Here is an 11226-nt window from a genome sequence, read left to right as displayed (position 1 = left end):
GACCTTATTTTCACACAATCAAAGCAGCTGGTATAACCATTTTACTACAATGGAACACTTAAAAAATAAAGACATGGTATAATTAGAGACTCTCTTACTGTGGGATTACCTCAGGCACAATGCCCATCAACATGTTCACTTTCAAACCCATACTCAATACTAGTAAGTCGAACCACACCCTTCAAACTCCATTTGAGCGCCACATCTTTCAGGCAGACAGACATATTAACACCTGGAAAAGTGCTCAAAGCTGCCTCTGTGGTAGTTCCCACTGCAGTAGTGTCAAGGACTGCAGTTGGCCATGATGACACACAGAGTCTCAGGGTAAAAACATTTCCAGCTGATGCTCTCATGGCTGGTAAAGAATACCTGTAAAAACAACAACAAAAAAATGGTAATAATATACTGTTAGTGTGAACAACCTAAAAGAAGCAGAGGTTTTCACTGGCTTTCATTCAGATCAGATTTGCAGTGTGTGCAAAAAGCTGTGACGTCAAGAACACTAAGGTGACACATAATGTGGATGGGCCGTAGTGTGGCAAACATGTACTGATAAGTAATGTTACAGGTGTGTAGATGTAGTAAGATGTTACAGTAATATATTACTCTGAGCAGTAAGAAGCACAGTGTTTCTAATAGGATTTTGGTAATATTAATACAGTTACTACGTCCAGTAATGTGTTACCACCAATAATTAAGTGGGTAGTAACTGATATATAAAAATGTTATCGACACCATGGCACTTCCGTCAGTGAACGCAATTACCAAAAAATGTACCACATCCACCTTTTCTGGAAGTGGTATATTGCAGTTACTTTATTGAGAGTAATGCGAAAGTAGTGTGATCAGTAAACTAACACTCTACACAGACACTGATATTTGACTTATTACTGTCAAATGAAAGTAACTAGTGACATGTTATATGTCTGATAAATGTCATTGTCAGTAATACATGTTATACATTTTGAAAGCCATACTCAGTACTCAGCCATACTCAGTGTGTCATGATCCCATTATGAGATGGTTTCTAGCTGTAACTTTAATTCAAACACTACCTGCTCTCCAAAAGAAGTGAATTCACCAGGGGTTACGTCTGCCTCAACTCTGGCAGCTATTTGCTTCAAAAAAGCAAAGCTGCTGTGGCTCTGTGTCAGAGTCTGACCCCTCCTTGTGCTTTACTCCTCTTGCACATTCCTGCAGGCAGTTGGCAGGGCATGTCTAACCATTTAAAAGGTGAGATTGAATTATATACTAGCTGTTGTGGGTGTGCTAGGTCTCAAAATCACCCTCATCCTGATCTTCTGTATCATTCTTTTCACTAGATGGTAAATTAGTCTGAAAGAGAGGAACAGCCATGGTGTCAGTGAACGTCACAGTTATAGACACAGCAAATTATGGTCATCTTTCTCCATTGAACATTAACAACATATCTTGAAAAGGAAAAAAGGAAAAAGAAACTCAACAATCACAATTCATAGAGCCATGTAGTGATAACCAAACCAAACACTGAGACTTATTAAGGTTAGGAGTTAGGGTCACAGGCTCTGCACTGCAGATATACACATGCGACATTAATAAGACCGTCCTCTCCTGTCTACTTGCTAATTGATATGTAGTATTTACAACAAGCTTTGGATTTGTCAGTCTGCTCCTATCTTGGTATACACATTTTTACACACACAGTATATTTCTGTTTAGTTACTTGATCACAATATTTCAGAAAACTATGTCTTTATATATAGCCTACGTTTAAAATTTTGAATGGGCAATTAATTGCTTCTACTTCCAGTCAATGCCAACACATCCCATTAGTGTGCCCTGCACCCTTGTGGCCTGAAGGGTCATCAACACCTAATACTACCCAGTGTTTCAGAGGTCCAACCAGTTACACACCAAGACAATATACTGGAACTGGTGGTGTATCATTTATCTGATCCTTAATCAGGGCAAGCACTGTATGATCTGTGTGGGTATGATTGAATTTTATTTATATAGTCCAATATCACATATTGCACAATAGCATATCACACCCTCCCTCGATTTGAATCGCCATGTTTTCGTTACCTCAGAGTGAGCTTTTACTAAAGGGAGCAGGTCCTCTTCCATGGAGTCAGTCATGTTTCTAAGCCCAGAACAGATTAATTAAACACTGGCTCATGAGAATGCCGCTGTTGGGAAGGGTGAGATAAGGGGTGTTAGCTGATTTCAATCTGCAATGACACCATTAGATGGCACCAAATCCTATACACTGGACCTGTAAATCAAGTGTAGTTTGAATAGCTCTGTCTAACTTGCTCCATGTTTTCCCTGTCCAGAATCTAATCAGTAAGCAATACTTTTCCTTAGTGCACACTTTACTTTTAAATGCTGCAATACCATGTACCACGAGCAAGGACAATAAGAAAAAAAATGCTAGAGTTAAAATGGTTTAAATGTAGGACTGTAAACTAATTACAGGCTGTGTCATTGTATAATTCATTTTCATTTCATCTTCCCCATATTTATGACATTTTTCAGTCCATGAACTGGCCTGAAAACGACCAAGCAACGCCATCTATAGGCGGTGTGCCACTTTTAAGGTGGGCTGGAAAATTCCAATAAGAAGCTGTGACTCTGACGCTAACTTCAGTGTCGTCTACTGCAGTGTGGTGGAAATCTCTGCATGTGTCCTGCCAGTTTCAAATACATTTTTATTATGTAAGCGTATGGTTCCAGCCATGGTGAAACATCTGCTTTCAGCATTCACACTAATTATGGCCGATTTTTATTCAGGTGAGCTTGTTCCAAGACTCTGGTATTATGCATGCTCACTAACTGGTATGGCTTTACTGGGACACTTAATAAAACGTCTGTCATGAAATGGGTCCATTTGGTTTGACTGCTATCACACACTGACTCAGGTTTGTAAAATGAATATAACCGATTCCTAAACAACTGTTAAACCGGTTTCACCGCACAGTACACACATACACAGTGACACACATAAACACACCCACATTGTGTCAGCTGCGTCATTGCACCTTGGTTTAACATTGAAAGAGGAAATCCCAGCCTGAGACTGAAGTCCGTCAACCGCACATTTGAACAGTGCACTTCCTCATACATGTGCACTTGCTACTTCAGTTCTACAATCAACAGCCACACTGATAGGATGTGGATGAGAACACTTTAAGCTGGAGTTTATTTATTAAGAAATAAAGTTAAAGGCATTAGCACTGGATCCAGTAAATGAATACATTTCTTTCATCCTCTCAGCCAAGACAAATGGACAAGACATCACAACAAGCACAGATGGTGAGTGTGTTCTGTCCATTAACCATGCTCTGTGTTATGAGCTCAGGCTGCAACACTTGTTAAGATAGACTCAACTGTGTGTTACCTGCCATTTCTATGCCAACTTTATTTGTTGAGATCAGATCTGATGTATATTAGGAATGAAGGTGCAATATTCTGTGCAGTGTGTAGCAATTTGTATACCAGAACATAAATATTGCACAGTGCAATATAAAGACATTACACATTTGACATGCTGACATTTCCTGTAAATATCACATGACGGGAGAAAGGAGAACTTTGATCTCAACAAGTTCACTTTTACTTCCTGTGTAAGAATTACAAGTGCACACCACTTTGATGTTGATTCTCAGGGTAGTTGTAGGGGGGGTGGATGGGATGATTATTGTATTGTGAAAGTAACATCATGTATCTCTAAATGGTATCCTTATTGCCAGGGTCTACTCCATTTCATTATCTACATTATGTCATCAGTGGAGGAGTGAAACAAAAACCCAGGGTTTGATTACATTATTATATCAGGCTGTTTGTTTCCACAACTTCATTACTGATTGGTAATTACTTTGTGAAAACTAATGTCAGATAATCTTCATAATAAAATTATCTTGATGGGACTTTTAAGTGGGAGGGTTAGAGAATCATTTACAAGTTGTTAAGAAGTTAATTGGAAAGTAATTTAAGACACTGGCTGGTTATGACTCAGAATTTTAGAAGGTTAAATGTTGAGTCCCACAAGGGTCATGGGGTTATGGGGCGCAGTTTCAAAGAAATCTAAAATACGTACATAGTAATTACCACCCACTTACCAATTCATACCATTAACCAATCTCTGCTCTCAGAAGCTTGCTGTTATCTAGAGCCAGGTTCAGACTGAGTTCTGTCCTGGTAGCTCTTGAGTGTCAAGCTGACTTCATCAAACAAAAAGGTCTGGGGGTTTTTCACATGAGTGTGCGTAGTTTGATATCAAAATTAGATTACGTTAAGGTTTGGGCTCAACAAACCAATGCTGATATCTTTGTTTTCTTTGAAACTTGGTTGTCTAATATTATTGAGGATGAAAACATTGCAATTGGTGGCTAAAATGTTTTTAGGACTGACAGGGAAGGTTTCACAAAAGGCAGAGGGTTTTCAGTTTCTGTGAAAAAATTTGGAAAGTGTCTGTTTAGGGAACACTGCAAGTTGTGAAAATGTATTTCTTATAGGGGCCTATTGTCCACCTTCTGCAAAATTACTTGAACCATATTATACTTGAAAAATCCATGTAACAATTTGAATTTGGCACAGTTAATCACTGCTCCTACAAGGCCTAACACAAATGATCCTGAGCGTGGTTCTCTTTTAGACCTTATTTTAACTAATATGCCTTATAGGTTTAAAGCTAGTAGTGTCCTCTCACTTGATTTCACTAATCACTGTCCCATTGCCTGCATTAGGGACGCTAGACTACAGAAATCTCAAGCTCAAATTATTTTATTAAGAAATGAAACATTTTGTAGATCAAGCCTTCTTGCATGACGTATAGCTCAGTGACATCTCATGCTCTGCTTCTATCCCTGACCCTCACATTGCTCTTGATCACTTCATTAGAGACTTTAATTCTGGTGCGGACTAGCATGCTCCTAATTGTCACTCTTCAGTGGTACCAAACCAAGTGACGAGTGACTCTTCCAAAATTTCTGACAAACAGTGTGATGCCTTTAACAAGCACTTCTTTGACAATTCTGGTTTATCAGCTACTGACTCATTTTGTGATGCTCCTACCATCTCAGTTAGTTCCAGACCCTGTAGTTTCTCGTTTAGGCCCTTCTCTGGTCACAAAGTATTTGAAGCCCTGTGTGTGGCATTGGTCCTAAAAAGTCTACCGGTGTTGATCAGTTAGATCCACATCTTTTACTACTAGCCGCCTCTGTAATAACTGATTTTTTGACGCATATTTTTAATTGAACTTCAAAAACTGCTCTTGTTTCTCCTATGCACAAATATGGTCCTGTGGATGACCTAAATAATTATCACAGTTTATCTTTAAACTGCCTTGTTTGGCTAAAATATCAAAGCAGCTACTTTTAACATTTTGAATCTTAATCAGTCTGGCTACAGATCTGCATACAACACTGTTTGACAGCATCAACTAAAGTTGTCAACGATATTGTCAATGCTTTAGATAATAAACGAGTCTGTTGACCTAAGGCATTTGACACAGTTATTACCTTTAAAGCGCCTTGAAACCATTTCTTTTGACAGGAAATCCTTTAACTGGTTCAAAAACTGTGAAGTGAAGGGTATTCAAAGGGGTTCCTCAAGCACCCATCTTGGGTCCCATTTTATTTACCCCATACATTAATGATTTTACTATTGGAATTACAAATGGTACAATTCATCTGTATGCTGATGACATATGGTTGGGTTTTTTGCAGAGAACAGAGACAGGAAGTAGTGAGTAAGGATTTATTTGTACAAACTATGATCTCTAGAGGGTAATGTAGACGAGAAGACCAGGTTTGCAGGCAGGCAGGCAAGGTTGACTGGACCAGCTTGGAGAAACTCAGGAGAGCAGGCAAGCAGGAAGCAGTGCAGAAAGGTGCTGGATGTCTGCAGGAGCCAAAGGCAAAAAAATACTGAAAACACAAAATAATCTGAGTGTCAAGAAAACACTCAGAGCAGCACGATCAGGTCACCGTATGGGACGTAATAATCTAGCGCCAAAGTGAATTGAATTGAATTGAATTGAATTGAATTGAATTGAAAGCCTTTATTGTCATTATACACAGTACAATGAGATTTAAAAAGCAGCTCTGTAAAAGCTCCATAAAAGTGCACACTCCAAGTGGTGGAGAGACCAGGTAGAGATAAAGCCAGTGGGTCACGAGTTGATCTGATTCATGTGTGCCACTCTGCTGCTGCTGCCACACCCAGAGACACACACACACACACACACACACACACACAGGGGAGGAGCAGGTGAGGGAGAAAGGAGGGGGAAGGCAGAACAGAGAAAACAGAAACACAACCAGGCTGCTCCCACAGCAGCACTGTGACACAAAGGACAGTTTAGACTCTGCTTCTCGTCATATTTTGTACTGTTCTGTTCTTCTTTATGTTTACTGCAATAGCGTGGGGGCAATATACATATGATTATTACTAAACCTAAGTATGTATTACAGAAAAGAGAAATAAGACTTATAAACAAGGTGAATGTAAGAAAATACACTAGCAGACTAGTTATCAAGTCGCATGTGGAAATTTGTAGGCTTTGGTTTTTAGTTGTGTGTAAAGCCAGAAATACACTCTTACCTGAAATTCTATTGGTTGATAATACTAAGATTATATTAAGATCCATGGGATAGTATCACAGAAGGAAAAAATTATTTCAAAAGTCTAAATTCACTTACTACAAAATGTGGAATTCTCTGAACAGTGGGACATTATAACTTTTTGAGTAACATCGATGTAAAAATACTTCCTTTTCTGCTACTTTATACTTCACTCCACTACTTGTTAATTAGAAACATTGTACTTTTTACTTGACAGCATTTTTAATCAGATACTGGTTATTTTGCTTTTTTGTAAATGATGTTTCTCACAAAACAATGCTGAGGGAAGTGGAATAAGGTGTACAGAGACAATGGTGAAAGTAGGAAAATCTGAATCTTTATTTTATTCACTCATTCTTCATCAGATTAAAGTGTGAACTCTCATGGTCCTGAACTGATCCCCATACACAAAAGAACAATAACAAAGATGACCCACACACAACACTGTTATGTTTGTAGGCCTATACATAGAGGCCACCTAAGTCAAAATGTATGGTTATGGTTTCAAGTCCATGTGCTGACAACATATGAACATGTCCAAAATCAGAATGGAAAGAAATCAGATTCCATGTTATTTGTGCTTGCCTTGAAACAGACTAAGAAAAGGAAGGTAGAACATGGGTGGTAATATAATAGAGAATACAATGACCAACCTTGTTGTAGTTGCAGAGATAAGCTAAAGAAACCCTGCAATTTTGTCATAAATGTGTGTGTCTGTGAAAGGATCTGTGAATGTATTGTGTACTTACAGGTGTAGTCACTATTACAACCCGGATCCATCTGTTCTTTGAAGTCAGTGATAAGCCAGAGAAAAGACAAGTGTGCATAGGTAGAACAGCAGCCCAATAGCCACTAGCCACAGGTGCATTTTGATGGCCTCATAAGTAAGCCTTTTACAGGCGACGGTAGGATTTGATTTGATTAACACCACAACATTAAAACCATGTGGATAACAGCGATAATCTTGTTGCAATACAATGTTCTGCTGGGCAACCTTGGGACCTGGTATTTATGTGGATGCCACTTGACACATACCACCCATCAAAACACCATTGTGGATCAAGTACACCCCCTCATGGCAACGACACTACCCAGTAGACAGTGGCCCCCCCAGCCGGACAGTGCACTCGGACACACCACAAAAACTGCTCAGGAACAGCTTGAGGAACACAACAAAGAGCCCAAGGTGTTAACCAGGCCTCCAGATTCCCCAGGTCCCAATCTGAACATCTATAGGTCGTGCTAGAACAGGTCTGATCCATGCAGGTCCTATCCCCCACACTCAGGGCTCAAAAGAATCACTTAGAACTTCCTCACGCCAGACATCACAGGACACCCTCAGAGGTTTAATGACCGTGCCTTGACAGGTCAGAACTGTTTTGGCTGGAACCTGCACAATATTAAGTATGTGGTTTTAATGTTGTGGCTGATCGGTGTCAAGGCTCTACGTGTGGAGTTCTTTTGTGACTAAAAGGTCTTGAGCTCTCGTGTTTCAATGGCATTTTATAGTTTTATTGAGCATTATTTCTGCCACAGTGTATTCTTTTTTTGTACTGTCACTGGGAGGCCCAAAGTTGACTGATTCCTAACTTTGCACTTCTCTGGCATTTTTGGAAATACGCTTATTTGCTTTCAGAATAAGATGAAGATGAATATTATAATAAGTCTCACAGAAATCTGTGTGCTAAGTACATATTTGGAGTCAGGACTTGGTTAGCCTAGATTAGTTTAAAGGTGTAATTTGTAAATTGTGGCCAGAAATTGAAGTGGAAAAAAATACATAAAAAAACAAAACAGTGCTGCTCTTTGGTAACTATCTTTGGTTTTAGCTAACTACCATTAGCTAATTAACACATGACTCAGTTAGCTGTTAAGTTAGTGCCCCCAGTCACTGTGGGATGTAGTATGGATTCCTTGACCAGGACCATGACTCCGGCACCAAGAAGACACGGAAGATGGGGACAGGAGAGAGATGAAGAATCAGAGAGGCGAGAGTGTATAGAGCCAGAATATTTTCACAAGATTGATTAAAGACACAGCAAGACTTTTTGGATCGGTTTTATTTTGTTTATGCTGAGTTTGAATGAAGTGTTCTGTACAAAGAGAGAGCAACTTGAATTCAAGGTACAAGGTTGTATTTTTCTGTATAGTACAGAACATAGGTGTAAAAAATGAATATGCCACATTTAGAGCTAGATCTGCAAGGGGTTACTCTGTCAAATGCCTTTTGAGGTGCGAAGTGGCATTACGAAGCAGGACAGGCCATGGCTTACTTCAGTAGGCATCTCTGCAACACAGTACATAGAAGACTTTGACATAACATCAACACTGTTGAGTTATTTAATGAAGGTTAGTTCATTGTGTGACCATATCTTACATACTGCCCCGGAAAACATGGAGGGACTAACCTGGCAAAGATCGTGACAGATCCATACAGGTCATTATAATTTTCTGTTACGCAAACAATATAAAAATGACTGACGGATAACAGTCTGCCTTCACACAAAACCTGGTTTGGACTTGAAGATGGATACACTGTTGATTGGTTGTTTCCACTGTTTACTGCCTGCTATGAGGATGAGTTCTACTTATTTTCAGGGCTGATAAGTGCTGGATGGATTAATAGACAGGTCGATCAAAAGTCCCAACACACACTGTCACTCCCCCTAAAACCACAAACTGCCATTTTTACAGTTGTGTAAAACATTCATGTTAATCAGTGAGCTGTAGAGGGTTGGTTGGTACTTCACAGACAAAGTGACCTCACCATTTTTACGCACAACCAGGTAAAGTAAGACAAGAATAAAGTTTGTTTGGTTGTAAAAACAATTACTGCAGCAAATCAAAGTCATGACTGTAACAGTCCCCGGATTCCCTGGCTGTATGTGGAAGTATCCGTTTGCAAGATACTGAACCCCTAAATCGCTCCTGATGAGCCGCTGGCATCTTGAATGGCAGCCTCTGCCATCTGTATGGCTGTTTGTGTGAATGGTGCCATGGAAGTCCATTTACCTTTTAACTGAATATGGACATCCTCTATACTACTAATAGGGATTGATCTGAAAGATTTCAGCAATGTGATCATCAATCTGATTCAGAAGCTATGTTCTTACTTCCAAATGGCAACTTTAACTGGCCACAACTTCAGCACAAACTGCCAAGAGTTTCTTTCATCTTTTTATGATGAGAAGCAATAGTGGTGCTGCTTTGTACTGAACTTCCCCATATCTACTGATGGTCTGACAATCAGTCTCAGTAAGTGTACTGTAGCATCCTTTTTCTTTTTGACGATTTGCAAACAAAGTCTGACTCAATTAAACATTTCACTCATACACTAAAAATCAATGATTATCTCCTAAACAACTGAAGTAGAAAGGGAATCGTTTGTAATCCAAGTCTCAAGAACCCCCACAATCCTGAAATAAAATTAAAAGTAATTGGTTATTTAGACCCTTTTTTTAGCTGAAATATTCACTGTAACTTTTTCACTGTAGAGTGCATTAGTGCACACCCCACCTGAAGTGGATGCATGAGCTCAACCATGCGCTGAGGGTGTAAATGACCTCATGGGGCTTCCAGAGACTTGGATTACATCGGACAAGCTGTTTTGTGCCCATCTACTTAAGTTTTTAGGAGAATGCTGCAGCGCTGTTTTGCTGGGAAGCTCTAGGAATGTTTTGTGGACCATGACATTTCTCCAGAACTTTCAATCTGCATAGGGGTGAGTAAATAAGGGCTGAAATTTCATTTTTTTAGGGGGGTGAACTGTTCCTTTAACCTAGATGGTGCTCTTTGCTTGACTTTCAGTCACAGCTCATGCTCATGTCCCAGTTGCTCTTCAATTTTATCAAAACAAACAAGACACAAAACTCATCACTTCCTGTGACACAGGAGTTTTTCCTGTTGAAGACAGAAACTGAATGACTAAAAAGCAAAGCAAGCCCTTAAGCTTTCAGAAACTAGAATATGGAAACTCAACCAATGACACAAGCAGAAAACGAGCAATGTTTTACTACTTCAACAAACTACTATTACGAATGCTTTGTGATTACTCTGCTAACCCTACTTTGAGGCATTCCACTTGTATACTTTCGGTATATGTTGCTGGGGAGTTTCCCCAGAGGATATTAACATGTCCTGTCATTTTGCCTGGCTATAAATAGTGGCCATGTATTCCCATGCAGAACCAATAATGCTCATTTACATACAGTACATGCAGTATGAGTATTTAAATAAGTTCTTACTGTCATAGCTGCAGCACCAAACCACAACAACAGTGTAAGGGAATAAAGGAATGGTATCTGTAAACTTGACGTTCTCAGGCCACAGCAGAGTAAACAAACTGCTTCAAAATGCATCATCCTGTTTTTTTCATTTAGATTAGTTTTAAGTAGCAGTTTTATAATAAGTAATAAGTCTGGGCACTCTACTCTTATCTTGGGCAAAGAGAAATAACCTGTAGTGTAGTTTGTAGCGTGTAGCTTTACTCAATGAAAACCATTAGTCTTTTTAGTCAACTTCATCTTTTTTACATTAGTTTAGTTTTCTTTATTCTAACCAAGTTGTGTCTGTGCCCAAACCAAAGCAAACCTTAGACCTTAGAACTTGTTGCACATACATT

The 11226-nt window shown here is 39.3% G+C and overlaps 1 protein-coding gene across 1 annotated transcript in view; it reads left to right on the top strand.

The window, feature by feature from the left end:
* Positions 1-3054: 3054 nt before the first annotated feature.
* The window catches only part of dennd2da (DENN/MADD domain containing 2Da), a 29975-nt gene continuing 21803 nt past the window's right edge, over positions 3055-11226 (top strand). The window contains exon 1 of the mRNA XM_030422506.1: positions 3055-3294. Within this exon, the coding sequence (XP_030278366.1) occupies positions 3229-3294 (66 nt within the window). The 5' untranslated portion in view covers positions 3055-3228. The remainder of the gene's footprint in view (positions 3295-11226) is intronic.

The sequence above is a fragment of the Sparus aurata genome, chromosome 7, assembly GCF_900880675.1.
Source record: "Sparus aurata chromosome 7, fSpaAur1.1, whole genome shotgun sequence".
Taxonomy (NCBI): domain Eukaryota; kingdom Metazoa; phylum Chordata; class Actinopteri; order Spariformes; family Sparidae; genus Sparus; species Sparus aurata.
The sequence above is the reverse complement of the archived record's forward strand: the minus strand, read 5'-3'. Positions and strand labels throughout refer to the sequence as shown.